Source organism: Scophthalmus maximus, chromosome 1 (genome assembly GCF_022379125.1).
Source record: "Scophthalmus maximus strain ysfricsl-2021 chromosome 1, ASM2237912v1, whole genome shotgun sequence".
In the NCBI taxonomy this organism is placed as follows: domain Eukaryota; kingdom Metazoa; phylum Chordata; class Actinopteri; order Pleuronectiformes; family Scophthalmidae; genus Scophthalmus; species Scophthalmus maximus.
In genome coordinates this window covers 21,008,681-21,029,547 of record NC_061515.1, presented here as the reverse complement: position 1 = coordinate 21,029,547, position 20,867 = coordinate 21,008,681, and the positions used below count along the sequence as shown (strand labels likewise).

The following is a 20,867-nucleotide window of genomic DNA, read 5'->3' as shown; positions in this document are numbered from 1 at the left end:
AAAAAATTGTTTGCAAGTTTGTCAGCAATGTCCATCAAATTAGTTTATTGCCCTTTGTTATCATTTAAAGGTACAACACATGTGACATCATGTAAAAGAAGACACGCAGGTGGGCGTCACGTCAGCCAGCTGAGACACAAAATGTGAACCAGGAAACAGTAAACTCCACCAACACAACAGTAATTTCTTTTTTATACACAATTCAGAAACTTCCAAAGTAAACAGTAGTCGAGGAGGTGAGTGAATTAACCAGTCAGTTGTCACAGGGTTTAAATCATGAACCCAACAACAGCTTTTGGATATTATCTACAGTTTATATTTAACCACATAGGCTAACCGTTCAGTCAGGATTTTTAATTCTCACTTCATATCACGGTAGTCAGTCACAGTCCAACTATTACAACAATGTCCCGTTAGGCATCAGTTGCCAGTTGTGTTGTCCACTAAAGATGTTGTTGTTTCCTTCCTGTCAAGTGGCAGCAGCAACTCTTCAGGTTGTGTTGAGAGGGTTAGGGACAGAGTACAGATGCAAACAAACATAACGATTGACAAAATATTGTCAAACCTGGGAATTTTTTTTTGTTGTTGCCTACAGTGCACCCATTGATTTTTGGGGAAGATGATATTGCTTCACTGTTTTGAGTGTCAGGCACATACGGTCTAAGCAGTAACAAGAGCTCGTTATGCGACAGAAGAGCGTTTCTGTATCGCAATTGTTTTTTAAAGTCACAAAAGTACGAGTGAGGCCTGTTTCTGTGGTTTTTCTGTTTCCATCTTTGCCGAATTCATCTGCAAAAGCTTTAACTTATGTGGCTTTTCACCAACATGTACAGAAGACTTATTGTGCTATTTGCCCACACAAAATGTATCCTTATATCAGTTATGGTTTAATAAAGCGCAAGAGCGCGATTAAAACCTTGCATATGAATTTGAATCTTTGGCACCTACTTTCAAAATCCTGCAGCTTCACCTAAATTCATTCCGCTCAAAAAGGGGGCCTCTGATCCAATGGATTTTCTGTTGTTAAACCGTCTGAGAAAACAAAAGCCATGACATAAAAAAAAAGGAAAAAGGCTCAATCATCCTCTTTTAAGCCGTTTTATAAACTGACGTGTGTGTCACGCAAATAAGCAAAAATATCTTACAGTTAGTGCCATATATGTTTGTTTTTTAAAAGGAACAGTCAGAATTTATAGATATACAGGCAGAGAATCGGCTTTGGACGTCTCATCTAAAATAGCAATGTTTGTATTGAGCCAATTCTCTGTGGACTGAAATTAAGATCAAATGTTAAAGAAAACCTTTTGTATTCATTATTTTAAAGAGCAACCAGCTTTTGTGGCTGTGATCGTCAAATGATGGTTAGCCCTCAAAAAACATGTTGGATGTCCCTTCCTTGTCTGCAACAAACACAGTGTAATAACTACTAACATTTAAACAAACGTTAAATCATGATAACACTTGATTTTTTACACAACGGTAATGATGCGTTTGTCGAGTTCCAAACTGCTCAAGACACCAGTTTCAACCACATTATTTTTGAAGTGAAGTGTAGGCGGCACCTTGTGAAATCTGGGCTCAGAACCCGACACGAGAGGCATTTGGATTGTCTAGGAAAGACCATCTCTTTTAACTGTATTCAGATTTTGCTTATTCCTGGTTTTGTATTAGGAAACAAATACACTATGGATGTGCACTTTTTTTTAGGTCAAGAAGTTGAAGGTCCATCTGACCATGAAAGTTCAAGCTTGTGTTTGGAAAAAAGTGTGTGCTTTCAAGTCAATAAATCCAGCTGCAGCTCGTGTTCCAACAGTCCGGTCATTTTACTTTTCTGGAGCTGGATGTTCAAGAATCAAGTCACTGTGATGATCGGTCTCACAGAAAACTGTCAGCCCTGGATTTGACTCTCTCCCAGCAACACTTAGTCCTTGAACCGTATTCATTAGAGTTATAGTCAAGTCAGTTTACATTTACCCACCGCATGCTGTACACAATTGGATTAATATAGACACAGTTTCAGACCTTGCTGTCCAATCCACTCCATGGAAGACAGTTCCACATGAAAAGCTCAAAGTAGTGGCAATTTGTCGCCTCTAAATGGAAGTTGGGTTGGTTAACAAGACATGCACTCATGAAACTAACCAATTTGTCTTCACCACATTTCTATTGTTAAACTGAAATCTACTAACTGGTTGTTTTGTTTTGTTTCCCACCGACGCTAAGGAGCAGCACACAGCTGCTTCCCCGAGCAGAACTGCAAGATTCCATGCAGTGGATAAGACACGAGACTGAACTGGTAAACAAATTCCTGCTGGCTCAGATTAAATAAAACGTTTTGTCACATTCATAAAGCAACATGCTTTGAGGAGATTATGTCGTTCTGTCATTCCGTTTCTTCATAACAGTGTCAGGCGAGTAGAAAGAATTAGAATGAAGGAGGGAAAAAGAAGGAAACGTGTTTGACCAAACTTCATGTTTCAGCGGTCTGACAAAAACTGATTCTTCTCTTGAAGGTAGAAAATGAGGTCCGATTTCTCACAGTATGCAGACTGATCAAAAAAAAAAAGAAAAAGGAAAACAAACCAGTCCTATTGGCATTAACTAAAAAAAACATATTCCTTCCCAGGTAACCAATAAAAAAGGCATCAACAGTATAATATCTATTTGTTTCCCCCCCAACACCTCGCACATCAGGATTCCCCACAGTCTTTCAGCTGTGGACTCTATCGTTTTACACTGGATCGTATAAAGTGGCGCAGGTCACACATGAACCTTCATGATCCCCATATAAGAGGCTGGTAATGGTCATTAAGAGGGCAAAGAGCTCCGCAGAGTGTTTGTATGTGTGTCAGAGATGGTCTCTCATCTCCACGACAGCAGCAGATGGAGCTGTATGCAACCTGTTTGTATGATCTGCCGCTTCCGACTGGCAGCTGCACACATCGGTCATCCCAAAGCCTGGCTGGTCCTGGCCCTGTGATTGGCTGTGTGGGGGCTTCAATCCGGAGATCACTGAGGGAGTGACACCGCACTAAGTGATCTTCTCATGTTGGATCTGGTAGTAACAGGCCTGTAGGTTGATAAAAAAATATAAAAATATTGATACATTGTTTGAGGCCAAACAAAGTGCATCATCCTTACAAAAGCTGCCTCAAATTGTTTGCCAGACAATCGTACACAGCCCAGTCCTGATATTTTATATAAATGTATATATGCAATTTACAAACTTTTCAAGCAGATGTGTTTTGCGGCTAAAAAAAACTGCATTTGTGTGTGTTACCTTGAGCGTGGTGAACATGATTCCATGCTCTCCATGCTGGACGCTGGGGTCCATCAGGTCTTCAATCAGGCTGACCTCTGACCCCAGGTTCCTGATACTGAAGGGGGAATCAGACGTCCATTAAGTGTCATAAAATGCTTCTTGAACAATTTTACCAAGTACCTGCTAGTTTCAGCTTTTCAAATGTGACAATCTGCCGATTTTTCACTGTCATATGTGACAGTAAATTAAATATTATCGGGTTATGGACTCCTGGTTCAACTTTTTAATGTTTCCTTGACAAATACTTTTAAAGTGATTAATGAAGAAAATATGTGTGTGATTGGGTTTGGTCTGGGGCTGACCGAGCTCGCAGCACGATGTAGAGGAAGACAGGGAAAAGGTCGTCCATGGACCACAGGAAGTCCTGCTGCAGCAGTGACTGGACCTCCTGGGTGATCTCCTCGAAGGTGAGCTGGATCACCTGCAGCTTGTCAGATGGGGTGAAAGTTGTGCTGCAAACAAACAACAAACAAGAAAAGTTGAGTGTTTTTCTTCCCATTTTATTTTTCTGCTTTTAATAATTACTACAAATGCATTTCACTGTTCTGTCTTCTGAACAAAAACTAACATGCAAACGAGGGTGCATTTTATTGAAGATGAGGAACCACATTATCTTTTTAGACTAGTGTAAATGTTTAACTTGCTTTAGTTGATAAAATAGTTGTACCTGATCTGCTGGAGAATTTCAACTGCAGAGGCGAAACAGGCATCCTTGGTACTGGAGAGGACCTGGAGGAGACAAACAGTCAGAGTGACCACTGTTTACAACCTTTATACAGTACTTTAGGTGGACACATTGTCAGATATAAGCTTAATGTGACCAAAGAATAGTGTGCAGGCTAATTATCCAGGATATATATGTTAGCCTGCATTCACACAGCAAGGGTACCAAAACAGAGCCAAAGTCAGTGTTTAGTGTCATGGCAAATGATATACTCCTATATATATATATATACTGACTGTAAATAAAGTAGCAGATGCATGTAAAGTAAAGTGAATGCCAAAAACATACCTGCTGCTTCTCCCCTCGTGCCGGCAAGGAGACGGGATTGGTAACAGGCCAGAACTTTCTAAGGGGGGAACGGAAGCAGAAGAAGTATTTGTTCAGGATTCACACACAAAACATCAAATTCATCTCTTTCCCTGAGCCACAGTGTGCGACATACTGCTGGACGCCTAGGAAGGCAAGGAGGGCGACGTCGGTCTGTTTGTTGAGGCGGAGGACACAATCCCAGTAGACGCCATCTTCCTTCTCCTTGTCCAGAGCATAGAGTGTGAAGAGCGGCGGGTAGAGTCGAGGCAGCAGGACAGGAAGCAGCAGAGCCGAGCTGCTCACCACGCGGCTGAGTGGAAAGGACACGCACACACAAGATTTTAAATGGGACAAGTCGACATGTGATGACAACTAAAATTGTCAAAGGGACATCGCTCAGTCTTTACACAGGCTTGGGGGACTCCAGCGGGGAATCAGGGGAGCCGGGCTCCTTCTTGTCCTGGAGGATGGTGGTCGACTCTAAAATTTGTCCGCCCTCTTCTGGCAGGTCGGGGAATAGAAACCTGCAGAGCATTCAAGAACACATAAAAAAAAATATATATATATATATATATAAAGGAATCAGCTAAAATAATGATGGTAACTGGATATGAGGTTGCTTATATTCCTGTGTCAAAATATAAATTAATCTTTAATCTTTTTTAACATCTTTATTCTTTTTGTGGTTAAATTGAGTAGCTGATTATTTTCAGTTGACCAGTTTATATTTGTTTTATTTAAAAAGTCATTCAAATAAACGTAACCTACAGGCCGTTGTTGACTGTATTGAATGTAAAGTACCTGACAATCTGGAAGATGCGATTGAGGTAAGACTTGATCTCGTTGACAGCCTGAAGCAAGAGTCGTCGGTTGGCTCCAACGCCGACGTAGGTCATCCTGTAGACCGCCACCAGGGTCTCCACCAGCCGGCCCAGCGGGTGGAGGGGGGTGTCACACGCCTGGGAGGGAATGAATATTTTTTTTACAAACTTCAAAAATGATTATGTTTTCAGTGGAAGTGGTGGGTGGACTTACCTTGATGAGGTACAGGCGAATGGTGTAATATCTCTCCATGGTGATGGGTCCCACGTGCTGCGGGATGACCTCCAGACTCTCCAGGGTTCTGCTGTGACTCCGAGAAAGAATCTCCGGCCTGGGACAAAGTTACGTTAGGTTGGAGCAAGAAATCAGTAAAATACTTGGTGATACATACAGTGAACCAAAAGAAGGTTAGAGAATTGTTAAAAAAAAAAATTAAAAAAAAACATTTTTAGGGCATTACACAAATCCCATACTAAAAATGTCATACTGTGTGTACCTGTCCTGGACCTGCCACCGGCTCGTGGTGAGGGCCACGGCTATGTTCTCCCAGGCCTTTGAGTTTTCTCCTTGGCCCGGCGCCTCGCAGCCCAGCCGACTCCAACACTCCTCAAACACTGCCTTCCACTTATCCTCCGAGCACACACACAGACGCCCAAGCTTCCTGCAACATCACACATACAGACATAGTATTTAAAGAATATAACAAGATAGATAAATTAAGTTAAGATTTCCCCCCTGACAATTTCTGTGAGCTTACACCACGTGGGTCTTGTCCTTGTCACTGTCGAACAGGTGTGGTTTGAAGTAGGAGCCTGTCACCTTAAGGCCAGAGCCCCACTCGCCACCAAAGGAGCCCTCCAGGAAGTCACCGTTCGCCATGGTCAGTACACCCTGAGGAACAGACAAATCAGCAACACTGTTGTAAATGTGCCACTACTGTAATTTTTTCTAAGTTTAACTTGATTCCACACCAGACGAAAACATGCATTTCAATGTTTATAAGTCACCTTCCCATTGAGGGTCCAGTCATCAGAGAATTCCCCCTCATATGTTGTGTCGTCCTCTGACAGAAGGATCCCAGTTCCCTGAAAAATGACAAGATTTAGTCCCTCATTTGAATTTCTCTCTCTCTTTTTTTTCCCTCCAGCTTTTCCATCTTGACATTTTGAGCCACTCCAATAATATCAATCGCTGGTGATTAAATGGGGCCAGGGGAGTACAGGAAAAAAACTCTGCTGGCCTTGGATCAAAACACACCAGAGGTTTTCCTCCCGTTTGTCCCCATCAAACTTCTTTTTACAATAAATAACGCAAAACACTAAAATGTGACTGAATTCAAAGACAGAGGTGCTCACCATCATCTTATTATCTTTGAAGGCTCCTTCGTAGTACAGGCCAAACTGGGTGACGACGACCCCAGTGCCCTGCCGCAGGTGGTCCTGCCACATGCCCATGTACTTTTCTCCCCTGAATAACAAACATACAAACCGCTGTAATTTAAAACAGACAAATATAAAAGGAAAAGTAGAGGCCTGACCGAGGTAGTGAGCGTACTTCGTGATATCGTCAAAGACTCCATAGCCGGTCTTCTTGTCCTGCAGCCACTGGCCAATGAAGACGCTGGGGGAAGAGGTGTTGAGCTTGCCGCTGCGCAGCATGCCGTGGCCGTGACGCATGCCATCCTGAAAGGATCCGTCATAAACCTCACCGCTGGCGTACCTGCAGGCGGAGGGTGTTGCTGAATGCATATCCTACTTTGATCTATTATTTTATTTAACTGTATTTATGTATATTAAACCACTAAACTATTTCCAAACGCAGTCACCTGTATGTCCCCAGGCCGTGCATCCTGCCGTCTTTCCAGTGACCTTGATAGTGATCGTTCTTGTTGAGTGCTTTATTGGGAGAGGCAAATTCACCAAAGCTGCAAAAACACGAGAAGGATGAAGAGAGAGAAGATTAAAATCACCATCTCAGATGATCCAAATTTATGAAGAATCAAACATAGGGCTCATAAACAGTGACTTGAAAAAGAGGAAAGATTAGAGAGCGATTTACACACTCACCCATCTTCCAGTCCGTTCTTGAACTCTCCTGTGTATATACGCCCATCAGGCCATTTTAACACTCCCCTGAAAAAATGTAATTGATCCCAATAAGAATTTATATTGACAACGATATTCTAAAAAGCTCTACTATAAATAAATCCTGACTCTGTGTGTGTGTGTGTATGTGTGTGTGTGTGTGTGTGTGTGTGTGTGTGTGTGTGTGTGTCCTACCTGCCGTTGGGTTTGCCAGCAAGCCAGCGACCTTCATACGTGGCCTCTTTCAGACGTCCGTCCTTGTAAAAAGTGTAGGAGGCCGTCCTGGAGATCGGAGGCTCGTACCCGGAGCTGACTGATGCCGTGTCCTGCCCAGCTCTGCTCAAAGCCTGGTCCACCGTCTGGTTGATGGAGCGGAGCCACTTGGCCTGGGAACAAATTCACATATACTTTTAAACTGTAATTCAGGTCGGTTGAGTTCCACCAGATGCATATGTGGCTTTAAGGTGACAACAATTTCTGTTAATCAGCAGCACTGATCTACCTTCTCCATCGCAGAGGAAGCCAGCAGGGTGAACGTCTCCTCTGGTGTGATCACCTTCAAACCAAATCTACACACAGACACATGTAAACACACGCAGACACATGTAAACACACACACACACACACACAAAGTATCTACACAGTTACACACTGGGAACAAATACAAGCTCAAAATGTGAAAAACAAGAACAATATAATGCTGATAATAAAAAGAAATATGTAAAGATGCTCCCCAAACTTGTTGTTGACAGATGGAGAAGACTGAGACTCACGTGCCAGTGTTCTCCTCTGGGATGGGCTCCACCCACAGCGTGGGCAAAGGGAAGACGTGATGGGTGGAGAACTGTTGGAGGAGAGAGAGGAGAGGAAGGAAAGACAAAAGGAAAATAAAGAAAGGGGCAGACAAAGAAGAGAGAGAAAAAGAAGGGAAATTGAGCATTTAGAAAAGAAAAGGGAACATGATTATTATTTTCACAGCTCACATTAAATTGCTATGAATAAACGGTAATGTGTGTAAACAGAAAGGAGGAGGAGAGTAAATTCCTTCTCTATAACCAGGTTAAAAAAGTTTAGAAGATTCATCTGCAGCAAATGAGATACAAATAACACTGCTGTACTCGACGACCAAGCAGAACATAAGTCTATAATTTCCAACACTTAGTGGGAGAACAACCGATTTGTTCCACCTGAAGGGGACGACACAGTAAAGGGGCTCAGCAGAGGAATTAGGCTACATTTTTCACTGAGTGCATTTTCTATGACAAACCTTAAACTCATTTACTTCTTTTTCTCTTTTTGATGAATTGTGCATTAAGCTAAATTGATCTCTATCTACTCGCTTATATGTCTGGTATGATATTTATCTAACAAGCTTAAAGCACTAACCAAATGTAAAAAAACACAGGTTTAAAAACTTTGAATAATCACATGATTTTACTACTGTATACCAGGCTCAGTCATGCAGGGTTACATATGTTTCACATGTTTTTAAAAAGGAAATTGAAGAATAGTAAATATGCATGCTGTTGTTCACTAACACCCAACTTCTTTTTCACACAGTTGAACAGGTTCGAAACACAAGACACCAGCTCCTACAGAGATTTAAATAGATAAACTTGACTTTTGGATTGAAGATCCAAAAACAAGATTGACGAGCCCTGACGTACTTTAAATCAGTGAGAGTCAATACAGGATTCACAAAATTAGTAAAGGAAGTAGGGCGGCCGAAATATGCGGGAGAACCACAGGATGTAGACCAAAAGCGAGGAGGAGGAGGAGGAGGAGGAGAAAAGGGGGAAACAAAAAGGGAGAGAGGAAAGGAAACCACTTTGGAGAAGTGACCCAGAAACTGTTGATACTTAAAGGATTTGTCCCTTCAAACCCTGTGTTCAGACCTCTGATTACACACAAAACCAGGGCTTCAACAGGGAACAAATACTCTATGAAGATGGTGGGTGAAGCATTAATCATTGGTTTCTGCACATTTCAAATGATTCCAATATGCCAGTTTCAATGTGGTACGAATAGGAATAAAATCAGCAACACTGTGCCTTGGTTATAGCCAGTTCATCCTCTCCATGCAGTCTCCCACAGTTGGAGGGCAGGCAGAGAAAGGAGGTACGAATAGGGGCTGTGTATCACTGTGTAATGTTGAAACAGAATGTGAAGCGCTCTGGGACAAACTTGTGATTTGGGGTTATACAAGTGAGCACTTTCCCCCTTTAGTTGATTTAATGTCGCCAAGATCATGCTGCTTTCCAACCTCTGGCAGTATCATATTTATTCCGCCTCACTGAAGCCATGTGATGTTTACCCTGACTGAAATATTCAGACTCAAGTCTCCATACATGTCTTGTAAATGTTTTTGCACACTTTTGCACAAAAATGATGTGGTTCTATCTTCACAGCATGCCTTTCTATCGACCGACTCATCTGCTGTTGTTGTTGTTGGCATTGATAATGATCAAAATAATTCCCTGCTATGAAGTTTAATCATGAACATCTACTATTACTACAGCCATTATTAGCTAAGCATCATTCATATATTACTTTATAAAGCCTGATTAAAACTTCACCACATTTACAGGGGTGGTTATCCTATGACACACAGCCCTAAGCCCTTCAAACCACACACATACAAAGAAAAAGACAAAGAAGAAGAGTGGGGCAGGGGTAGCGTTGGGGTCACTGTGCTGACATATGCTTCTGACTGCATACTTACAAGATTTTTACAAGGTGCCACGCCCTGACAGCACGAAGGCAAGCACACAAACGCTTGAAACACACCAAGTTAGAGTGTCTCAAATATGGCGGCTTTGAAAAAAATGAAATAAATGATTTAACAGTAACAGAGCAAAAAGAAGTGCAGAGGTGCATGTGGGGCTGACCTGTGCGTGGACCAATGCGTCGTTGAAAAGGATGAACCAGTTGACAGAGAACCTCCCGGCGTTCTGCAGGGTCAGAGCCTTGTTGCTGCTCTCGCAGACCAGCCGGCGGTGAGGCTTCCTCAGGGAGTCCTGAAAACAGACAGTGACACCCATTCAGCGACATCACATGACACCTCAAATTGGATGATGCGTGCTGCGGTAGTGACGAGGAGCACATACACTCAGCGAGTTTACCGTCATTTTGCCAGGGAAGCTCTTCCAGAAGTGACATGTGTACTCAGCCTCTTTTCTTTTTCTCTTCAGCTGGAGGACCAGAGCCTCGAACTTGGAACAACTGTCCTGTAGCTTCTGGTAGTTGTCGGAGCACTGGCAAGAAAAATTAATATTTACCATGAAACATAAAATGAAGTGTTTCAAACGGGTTGATTCTAAGAGATGTAACTGTTCATTATTAGACAAGTTCCTGAACTTTAACTTGGTACTAAAATCATAGTCAATTAATGCCAGATATCCTTTGGTTCGACTACTATATGTTATACTATATAAGTGGATTGAGTGTTAAATATCATTTATTCATCTTGCTTCTCCTAGTTGTCCATGACAGTAAATAAAAAATCCTCCACTCTTTATAACTAGCGTGACATTGAGAGATAATGTGAGAGTGTTGTCTCGTGGTTATTTCCCCTACCACTTCGAAGCAGGTGGCCAGTTTGAGCAGCAGCCGGCCGTATTCGTGAAGGTGGCGAGTTGGGAGGTAGAAGAGCGCCAACAGCAGGTCGGCCACGGGTGCGTTCTCCTCGCTGCAATCTGACAGCCTCTGGAGCAGATCGGGACTCTTCCCAAAGAAATCTCTTCAAAAAAAAAATTAAACTGAATACAATTGTTCTATTACATTTAGAATCGTCGTCATTCATTGTTTGTCCTGTTTTGTTTCCCATCAAATTTTTGTGTACTCACAGCGAGGGCTTCATCAGGGCCTGAACACCTCCCATAACATGGAAGTTGCCCAGACAGCTGCAATACCTTGACAGGAATGAAGAGAGAAGTGTTACTATAGAGCAAACGAGGCAGCAATAAATGTTTTGCATATTCATCTATTGTTCTAAGTCTAAAACTAGTTGTATCGAATACAGTAGTTGAAGACATACTCGTTATAGGAGTCAAGGAAGATGCTGGAGTGGTCGAGGATGATCAGACTTTTGACATCGCGCCCGCGGCGCAGGTTGGCTGTGAGGCTGGCAGCGTGCTGCCCAGTCAGGTGACACAGGAGGCTGAAGTGACCTGCAAGACTCTGCAGGAGGCCAAAGGCCACAGAGCCGAGGGCCGAGCTCAGTGATTCTGTTGAAGGACAGAAAATTCAGCCGAAGTGAGATTAAACTTCAGAGACATCGGCCTCCACACATTCGTACTCTTATCTTAAATTCATCTCGTGTGATGAGTTTGTGCCAAAATGACACGTCGGTTTCAGCGAACGCTTCTAACTTCAGGATACTTTGGGTAAATGACCTGCATAAACATGATGAACGCCACCTGTGTGTATTTAAGCAACCGAGCACAAGTACAGCAAATTACATTAATTCAGCATAACGTCAATCACCTGGAGAAAACGCTCCCCTGGCAATCGCGTAACGACATTTAGCAGGTACAAGAATATATTTCATATTATCATTCAAATTGCAGAGTTAAACAGAATAATATCGACATAATTATGAGGTGTAATCTATAAATAATTTATAATTGCTTCAATGTAATAAAATATACAATCTATTAGTTGTAAAAAAAAACTTAATTTGACTAATAGCAGACTTAATTAATGTGTTAATTAAATAAGGAAAAAGATTTGTTGGATGTGGCAAGTTCTCGTAAGCACGACTTCAGAACAAATCTGTTTGTACGAACGGTTCTTGCATGATGGGCCAATTGTTATTTCCCCTTTGTGTCACTCTCACCCAGCTCCAGCAGGGGGCGTAGCATCTGTGTCTTGATGTTACACAGCTTACAGTAGAACTTCCTCTCGGCCGCAGCCAGCTCGTGGAGGCTGGCGATGAAGCCCATCACATTCCTGTCCGAGAGCGCGACGCATCGCCGGCCCCCCGCAAACACACTGCTGACGTATCCCAGCTGTAAAACACATTATTAAAAGCATTTGATTAACTTCAGCTATAGATATTACCAAGAATCTGCAAACAAAAGAACACAATCAATTAGTGTGTCCTCACGTTCATGCAGAAAGGGAGTAGCACAGGCTGCGGCGTGTAGCCCCCTGCCCACTTCTGCTCTTCCTCTCCGTCTTCCTGATGACCCGGCTCCTTAGCCTCACTCTCCTCCTCCCCTTCTTTCACTTGCTGCCCGCTGTAATAAATGATGGGCTGGATGCAGTCGCCGTCTGCGAGCAGGAGGGTGTGTTTTTCTCCGGCACTCACGTCCCACACCCGGATGCCCTCCGACAGCTGAACAAGGAGGAAAAAAGTTCAGAACACAAACCTTGAGGCTTTGTGTGTTTGAGCATAGTTGTATAGGAGTAGGTTCCCCTTACCTTTGCGAGACGGGGGACTGTGCTGGGTGACTCCATGTGTCCGAGCTGACCAGAACTGTTGCTGCCCCATGAAAACACCTGGAACACAGAGAAACACACTGATGCGGGCACATACAATGACTCTTAATGATTATTGCAGAAATCGGTGAACAGGTAAAATAATGGATCTATGACTGAAGCTAAAGACTGACCTGAGACTGAGCATTCAGAGCGAGGGAATGAAGAGCGCCGGCCGCCACCCGCACCACCTCCTTAGCATTAAGACTCTTGATGCACAGTGGTTGTAATCTGCAACACACATCAGCTTACTGTAATTTTAAATGCCCACAATAGCTTTTAAAGTCCTGTCAGCATAATGCGTCGTTCACAGACTGCATGCCACCTGGCCAGGTTGTCTCCGTGTCCCAGCTGTCCGTGCTCGCCGTGGCCCCAGCTCCACACCTCCGTTTGCAGGGTGGGCAGCACCTCCCGGGCCTCAGGGACTGCCCCTTCTAGCGGGGTGAGGGCGACAGCGCGCATCCTGGGACGACCGACTTTTCTCAGCAGCCGTGGGGACACTGTGTATGCAGGGGAAAAAAATCCTTAAATTGTGTCTTCCTTTTCAGAACCACTGAAAATATTTCACTTGCGCTTAATATTATGTCTTATATTAGCCAAAACTACAAAAAGTAAAAAGCACATGCAGATGTCAGCATTGCAGGTAACGTTATTGCATAATAACATAATATTACAATATAAACTGCAACCGTATCATATAAACTTTTTTTCATATGTCAATTGTAATTAAAGCCTTTTAGCATGTTTCCTTTTGCTTTCTCAAAATGGCTACAGGTGATGATGCCCTGGATATAACATGTATCGACTCAACTGTGCACAAAGCATGCCACATGACATGCCTTAACAGTGCTCACAAGCTGGATGATGAAGCCTGAAGTAAACTTAACACACGAACACACTGACATTGACCTGCACATGCGCAAGGCGTACTTACGCAGCAGGGTATAGGAGGATGTTAAGAGGTGAACAGCGTATCTACCCTGTGAGAGGAGTCCTGGGAGTGAGAGGCGCCGCCGCACACCCTCGGCCTCCTCCTCGCGGATGTCCCCCGTGCTGGAGCTCTTCTTGGCCTGCATGGAGTCCTCCTGGCGGACACGCTCTGTAATGTTGTCGCCTACCCCTGGGACAGTACCGCTAAGACCCGTGGGCCCGCCTGACCTAGAGGGAAGGTAGTTCATCATTTTTTTGAGGGACAGGGCCTCGTAGGTGGAGGCCACCCGCTCACCCACTGCAGAGGCGCAGGAGGCCACCAGGTTGTTGAGCGTGGCACTCGGGCTGGAGGCGAGCCCTCCGGCCGAAGGCTGGAAGAGAAGTGAGAAGATATGGTTGAAACTCATAGGGCAAATGTCAAAATGAGAGTGAATCAAACTAAATATCTGAAAGCGGACCTTGTGTTGCTGTGAAAAATTCTGTTTTTTATTGTTATCCTTTCCCCATTTTTATGCAGTAGACGTGGGAAACTCACCAACAGGATGTGCAGCCCTCCAGCAGTTGTCTTTGCGTCTGTCTGTGTGTTGTCTGACAGTTTCTTCAGGTAGTCCTTGACGGCCTGCTCGTCTGGGTAGAGCGAACTCTTGACCACGGATACAGCACCATTGCCACTGCCGCCTTTGGACTGAGTCCTGGGGTCAGAGTCTGAGCAAGGCAGCACTGCGTTAGCCAAGGCTGATTCCCCCTTCTCCAAGTCCTGGATGAGGGTAGGGTCAGAGCAAAGGTCGGCACTAACAGGAGGCGCTGGGGAATCAGAGTTTGAGTTGGATGTATGGGAGGCGAGGACTGGCTCAGATGGGGATGTTTTTAGTCCGTGGGCGCGGGCGGGCGCCTCCAGCTTCCCCTCATGCTCAGCTAGCAGAGGGCAGTAGTGACCGTCAGAGATGATGACATGGTCCTCTTTGTCAGTCATAGTGTATAGCAGCTGGTTACACTGTCTGCATTTGTCCACGGGGGGCCGGTGGACGTCCTGGGGGCCCAGGCAGCGCACCAGAGCCAGGCTGTGTGAAGCCCCGCAGGCCACCTGAAGTACATACCTGCCTGCTAAGTGTTCAACCTTTTGTGGTTTCCATACAGGAAAAGTGGCAGCGTTGAGCCCTAGCTGGCAACCGCTGCCCCATGTCCATACCTCTCGCTGAACAGTCAGGGCCATGGTGTGCTGCTCCCCACAGGCCAGCTCCAGCACAGGCACTGTCTGCGGCGGGCTGGTGTCCACCAGAGCCACCGGAGTCGGGTTAGGGACGGCGCTGAGGCCCGACAGGCCGCATTGCCCTGCACCATTGTCCCCCCACATGTGGACGCCGCCATCCTCTGTCACTGCCCCGTTGTGGAAACTTCCAGCTGCAACAGCAACCACACGCTGCCCACTGAGAGCACACTCGAGGGCGGGTCCTGCAGGGACTTGACTCTGCTTCCACGACAGCTCCCCAAAACTGTACACCTGTCCCCCTGAATTGGAAGTAACAACAGTACCAGAGTCAAAGAGGAACATGGCACCTCAAGTTCAGTTCTTCAGTTCTGGAAAAGTTGATATTTAGAACAACAATATTCATGAACCAAATCAATGGTTGATTAATCAATTAATAATAATAACAATAGGGATCAATATTCTAGAAAAATGATGATATGAAATGGAGAAAACAAACCCACTCTTGGCCTTTATGCAGGTGTAACACCCACTTATAATCAGTTTTTCATTTTACCTTCCACCAGTAGAACTCCATGTCTTATGCCCAGGGCGACCTGAAGGACCGGCCGGGGTAGAAGCAGTCTCTCTGGGGTGACACTGCAGGAGTATCCCTTCCAGGTGTGGAGCAGGCCTCGCTCTCCTCCGTCACTATCCACAGAGCTGGGAGAAACACAATTATTAAGGAAACATAACACGTGCTTTCGGGCTGGAGTAACATTGACAACAAACGACATGCAAGACTAACAGGGGTTTTTTGAAAGATGAAAAAAAACACACTTGTCCTGGGATTAACTATCAAATATCAGACTGAGTGAAGATCCACCCAAAGTATTTGCTCAACATTATCTTTTGTAAACTGATTATACATTTATAGGCAGAAACACACTGTGTACCCAAGGGCTGCCAGCACAAATTGCATAAGTTTCAAGGCTGCAGCAAACAATAATTTTCACTCTAGGTCTATTAAAGGAAAAATAATTATAAAATCTTCTGTCCATGAAAAGATGAATTAACTGCCTAATAATCTGCCAGAATATTAGGCAGTACAGAAAAACACAATCATAAAACCACTAGATGTGAGTGAGATGAAGATTAAAGACAGAGGTGTAGGTGGCTGACAGAGCTGAGCAGAAGTTGCCAAATTGCCTTAAGGTTCTCAGGATTTGGCCAGAGCCAATGTTTAACTCACACACACACACACCACACACACACACCACACACCACACACACACACACACACACCTATCTATCTATCTCTATCTCTATCTCCCTCTCTCTCTCTCTCTATTGGTCTGAACAGCTTTTCCTCTGAACAACAGAGGGTTTGTGGGAGAAAGCAGGAGTGAGCACAAGTCCATCTGTAGGCGGTGTCACATGGTGATCACATCCAGCCAGCCACGCTGGAGGAAACAGAATTTGAACAATCCTCTTTGGAGGGACCAACCTCTTCCTCTGGGCTTCCATGAGAGGGGTTGTTAATTACTCCATCTGCATGTCACGCTCGGGGCTGCTGTCACTCCTGAATGCTGACCTGCGACGCAAAACAAACACACCTCGTTAGCTGAGAGCTGCCAGTGCAAATAAAGCGTGTTTGACTGCGTTATAAGGGGAAACCGAGCAGGAAACCCCTGCAGCGAATTAACTAGCGGCCAAAAATGAGAGTCAGAATGAAAGGACTTACAGTTTCATTTTCATACGTTTAGGCCATTAATTCATATCCCTTCTATCCCGTGTCAACCCAACTGACACCCACAGTTACACTCTCAATAATCTATATTTATACCATGAAGCCTCTTGACAAGAGGTAGAAATGAACCTTAATCCTGCTAGCTTACATTGGCTAATCAATACAGCTAACTAAGCTAGCCCAAACCACGGGTGTCAACCTCTTTGTTTTTTTGGAAACACATTAAAAAACAACGAGCCTTTCTTTCTTACCAGCTGGTTCTCGTCGCCGCTCCCCGAGCTGCTCGCTCACACAGGCGAACAACACGTTGACGTTAAATTCCAGCTTAAAAATGCCGCAAGTTGTCGTTCGTTGCTCATCTCCCGATGTTGACACACGCAGAGAGGCTGACGACAGAGATCGTCTACGAAACAAGAGGTCTGACTCCGCAGCGATAACAACGAAGGACGTGGCTTGTCTTGTTAACGCGTATTTTGTTGTTAGTTAGAAAAATAGCTGTTTTACTAAAACAGATAAGAAACTTAAGTGAGTGCATTATGCTACCAAAGCCACGTGCTCGCAAATAATGACATTCAATGACATTCAACTTTAAATATAAATGATCAATTAACTGAATGGAAAGAATATGAAAAGAAAATCAAACAACACAACGTATTGTGGGTGTATACTGTTTGGATGGGGAAAACTTGGACTAAAACACGCGTCTATGCTGTACTTTTCAGGGGCTTCCTTTTAGCCTCAATACGATACTCCAAAAAAGCAACAGGGTGAGACCTCTTTTATTCGTAGCTCTGCTGCTATGCTCTGCTGTTGTGACAGACCGACGGAATCCGTGAATACTCAGAAAAGACAGAGCGCGGAGGGGAAAACGGGCTAGTTTTGCTATTGTAAACTTAGGTATATGTATATTTTTTTAATTACTAGGTTATTATTAATCGTAATAATAATCAATGAAATACATCTGATTGCCATTTAATTTATTAATATGTATTTTATGGCTAGAAAATTCATAATTTACAGTCCTACAATATGTTCAGTCTTAAAAAGAGTAATGTTTTCTTGGTGTGTTGTCATTTTTGCTTTTCTTTCTAATATTTACATCGCTAGCCATCTCTCATCACAATTAGGTTTCCTGTTGTGTTTAGTGAACGTACTATTGTAACTTTTATTGCCCCATTCCAGGACATTTAACAGCACTTTATTGCACCTGTTAGACGAGGGATCAATATCCTGAGTTATGTTTTCTGTAATGTGTCTTTTTATGTCTTTTTAGGAGAGGAAAATGACACCAGTGTCCCCGTGAAACCTTTCAAACTCCACCTTCAACAAACAGACAGTTTAAAGATACTGTACACTTTTTTCACAGGTTGCTTCTCCTTACTGAGCCATGACTTCAATTATCAACTCACTTGTTTTAAAATGCAACAGTAAGAATTAAACACAAACTCAGCTGTAATATTTATAAAAAAGTGCATATGATTATGTGTTTCTATATGCATTTTGAAAAATAAATGAGTAAATAAATATGACGGTAATATAATAAATAATAAATGAAATGATCTGTGTACATACAAATAACTGCAGCCTGAAATGTGATAAAACAAATGATTAACACAAGATCCAAAGAGAGTAATGCATCACATTACACTACATTCATTTTGCTGATGAGTTTGTCCAAAGCAACTTACAATCATCGATTTCTGACTCACATCGTCGATATGTTGCAACCAAGGGGAGAGAATCAATTCCTGTAACAATAAGGCATGGACTCTTCGTCCGACCTATATGCTGTTAATCATTTACTGCGTACAGATGTGAAAGGAAACTGTATCTGGGATTTGGCAGCAATATGAGGAAGTGTTGTGCCGCACCTGGGAATAAAAGAAAACCTCTCTGTCGGAGGCTGTCAAGACATTTTTTGTACTCTCAGAGTTTGAAGACAACACAAAAGCAGTTCTCAGGTACGTCAATGTTTGGTCTATAATGGTGTTATTTATACTTTGTACCTGTTTGATGAAAATACTGCAGTTGTCAGTATGATTTACAATGTTATATTTGAAGTGATACAATTGGATTTTCTACCATGTTCACAAGCTTATAAATATAATACATTTATAATCAATTATATACATTTGTACCGGACAAATCTATTTATGGAGAAAAGCTCCAATGAAATTTAAACATAAAATAACAAGAAATCTTTATGAACCTTTTTTTTTAAAATTCATATTAACATCAACTCATGATACCAATCACAAAAATCGCATGTGGTTAGTTTGTCTATATCTCTTTAGCTAACTGGTTGGTTAAATATTAAAACTGTTATCTTAACAAACCAGGATAAGAATTAGTCTGTTGAACATAAAATGAATATTTACAATGTAATGTTGCATCAGGTAGCATGAGGCATAGTTAAAATGCTATAATAAACATGTTATGTTGTAATGTTATGTTCTGATAAATGTCCCTGTCCAATGATACCACATTAGCTCTATTTTTAATATGGGATAACTGAAGAAGGCAAAGACTTTTCATAGCAGAAGAATGAAGTTGCTCATCTGTCTTTGCTGAGGAGAAGTTTGGTGTGTTTCTGTTCTCTCAGATCGAGCTGCAGGTGCCTGTTTGCCAGGTATCCCAGGTGACAAAAGAGCATCAGAACAAAATAAAAATTAAAACGCCTGCAAGGTGGAGTAAACAAGAGCAAGAGGTCGAATGAGCATGGCACCTTGGCGTTGATCTGAGTGTGATCAGCACTTCCTGGTTGGCTCCCTCGTGTGGCTCCACTCCTATGACCTACTTGGTTAACACAGCCCACGCCCAGCTCGTCGCCCTCTGGCTGAGCTGCGTGGGCTGGACTCTCACTGCCGTGGCGCTTGGACTCATCAAGTGGAGGGTTTGGCAGGTGTCGGACACGGAAGTCATCAGCTCCGGCATGGCCTGGGTGGGCATCTGGAGGGCCTGCTTCAATAGCCACACTGTGGTGACGCCCGGCTCCATGGTCATGCACTGCAGGTACATCAGCCTGACCGAGGCCTTCACACCGCCAGAAATAGTGGCAGGTCAGGTTCTCATGGTCCTGTCCCTGCTGGTGGGGCTCTTTGGTAATGCCAGCGGTGTGTATGCCCTGAGGAACGTCTACTTTGGCCTGGAGAAGAGCTTGCCAGTGCGCTTGTCGTTCTACACCACTGGAGCTCTGTGCCTGTTGGCCGCTGTGACGTCTCTCATACCTCTGCTGTGGAATCTGAGCTCAGTGGTGACCAATCAGACCATCGTGTTCCCCCCTGAGTTCAAAATGCCCCAGGCGCCGGATTCGCAGTACGCAGGGAGCGGCATAGGGGTTGGAATGGTGGGAACAGTCCTGATGATTGTCTCTGGGATTATTTTCTGTAAATACAGGCTACCAGTGAGGCCACAGTCAGGGATGAGGCCCTCTCCCGAAGAACCACCAGCACAACGTGTAACTGACAGTCAGGAGGCTTTTACCACATCAAGGGGGAATGACAACACAGGGTTTGAAGCTCATGAACACTTGTGAACAATTTCTTTTGACTTGAAGGCCACTGCCTGTGAGACCTCAGAGGAAACACAGCTTAAACATATGAAGAGCTGCAAACTGAGATGTTCAAAAGTTCTACTTTGGACAGAATTATTCCTTCCATAGACTGTTTGATTTATTCAGCCAGTCGGAAACACAACAGCTCCTTGATTGCTTCCAGTGACTCATCTCCTTTTTTATTTTGCTCCACGTGAAGATCCAAATGAATGATTCATCTCCAGACAGCAAACAAACATTGCCTTCATGCCTCAGAAGCGAATGTATTACAGCCATGAAAGATTCATGAAAGATCCTCTTACAATGTCGAACTTTCACTGCAGTTTTTACGTTTTCTAAGCTGTTGCGGTTATTGTTGTATTAACTCCTATGGTGTGAGCACAGCATTATGGGCAGTAAAGGAGGCACATCTGTGAGTGATGTAGGACACTATTTGTAAATCATGGCTCGCCTAAATTATTCAGTGAAGATATTGTATACGTTTTTACATCCAAAAGTGACACTGCTGCAGCCCAGCTGTTTGTACATGCACTTGTCATGTGTTCAGCAAGAATTAAAAAATCAAGAATGTGTCTTTTATTGTGTCCCACCACCACAATATCAGCTGCCTCCTCCTTGAATAACAAAACATTTGTAGTGGTGGTGATTTTGTTCCATATTTGGACTGAAATAAATGTTAATAACATTTTTCATACCAAGTGAACTT

General features: G+C 43.6%; 2 protein-coding genes across 6 annotated transcripts; one reads left to right on the top strand and one right to left on the bottom strand.

The window, feature by feature from the left end:
- Nucleotides 1-28: 28 nt before the first annotated feature.
- On the bottom strand, nt 29-18,074 carry als2b (alsin Rho guanine nucleotide exchange factor ALS2 b). Of its 4 annotated transcripts, none has more exons than XM_035645455.2 (34): nt 16,860-18,074; nt 16,366-16,452; nt 15,436-15,581; nt 14,208-15,181; nt 13,677-14,043; nt 13,068-13,242; nt 12,877-12,973; nt 12,686-12,763; nt 12,369-12,599; nt 12,099-12,270; nt 11,298-11,487; nt 11,107-11,172; nt 10,838-11,000; nt 10,369-10,515; nt 10,150-10,278; nt 8,035-8,105; nt 7,764-7,830; nt 7,457-7,647; nt 7,244-7,309; nt 7,003-7,101; nt 6,732-6,896; nt 6,533-6,644; nt 6,185-6,262; nt 5,935-6,068; nt 5,674-5,838; nt 5,391-5,508; nt 5,157-5,314; nt 4,763-4,879; nt 4,489-4,665; nt 4,335-4,392; nt 3,990-4,051; nt 3,625-3,774; nt 3,281-3,377; nt 29-3,070 (listed from the first exon to the last, which is right to left on the bottom strand). In XM_035645455.2, exons 2-34 carry the CDS (start codon nt 16,383-16,385, stop codon nt 3,032-3,034), a joined length of 5,079 nt encoding a protein of 1,692 aa, XP_035501348.1. In that variant the 5' UTR covers nt 16,386-16,452; nt 16,860-18,074; the 3' UTR covers nt 29-3,031. The 4 variants fall into 4 exon arrangements, with proteins under 4 accessions (XP_035501348.1, XP_035501357.1, XP_035501366.1 ...); XM_035645464.2 differs by having other exon boundaries at nt 10,384-10,515; nt 16,860-18,073; XM_035645473.2 differs by having other exon boundaries at nt 13,722-14,043; nt 16,860-18,072.
- A 271-nt stretch (nt 18,075-18,345) lies between these two features.
- On the top strand, nt 18,346-20,855 carry LOC118317058 (claudin-34-like). 2 transcript variants are annotated; one of them, XM_047335876.1, is made up of 3 exons: nt 18,346-18,569; nt 19,211-19,954; nt 20,005-20,073. In XM_047335876.1, the coding sequence occupies exons 2-3, from the start codon at nt 19,397-19,399 to the stop codon at nt 20,071-20,073; spliced, it is 627 nt and encodes a 208-aa protein (XP_047191832.1). In that variant the 5' UTR covers nt 18,346-18,569; nt 19,211-19,396. The 2 variants fall into 2 exon arrangements, with proteins under 2 accessions (XP_047191832.1, XP_035501398.1); XM_035645505.2 differs by having other exon boundaries at nt 18,364-18,569; nt 19,211-20,855.
- Nucleotides 20,856-20,867: the final 12 nt, after the last annotated feature.

Bases quoted from the DNA above. Each gene is read 5' to 3' on its own strand.
- als2b (XM_035645455.2), bottom strand. From the start codon at position 16,385: ATGGAAGCCCAGAGGAAGAG. The intron at 14,044-14,207 runs GTGAGTTTCCCA...CTTCTCTTCCAG, and splicing joins GAGGGCTGCACATCCTGTTG to CCTTCGGCCGGAGGGCTCGC. The intron at 6,645-6,731 runs GTACGCTCACTA...TTTGTTATTCAG, and splicing joins GTCTTTGACGATATCACGAA to GGGAGAAAAGTACATGGGCA.
- LOC118317058 (XM_035645505.2), top strand. From the start codon at position 19,397: ATGACCTACTTGGTTAACACAGCCCACGCCCAGCTCGTCGCCCTCTGG.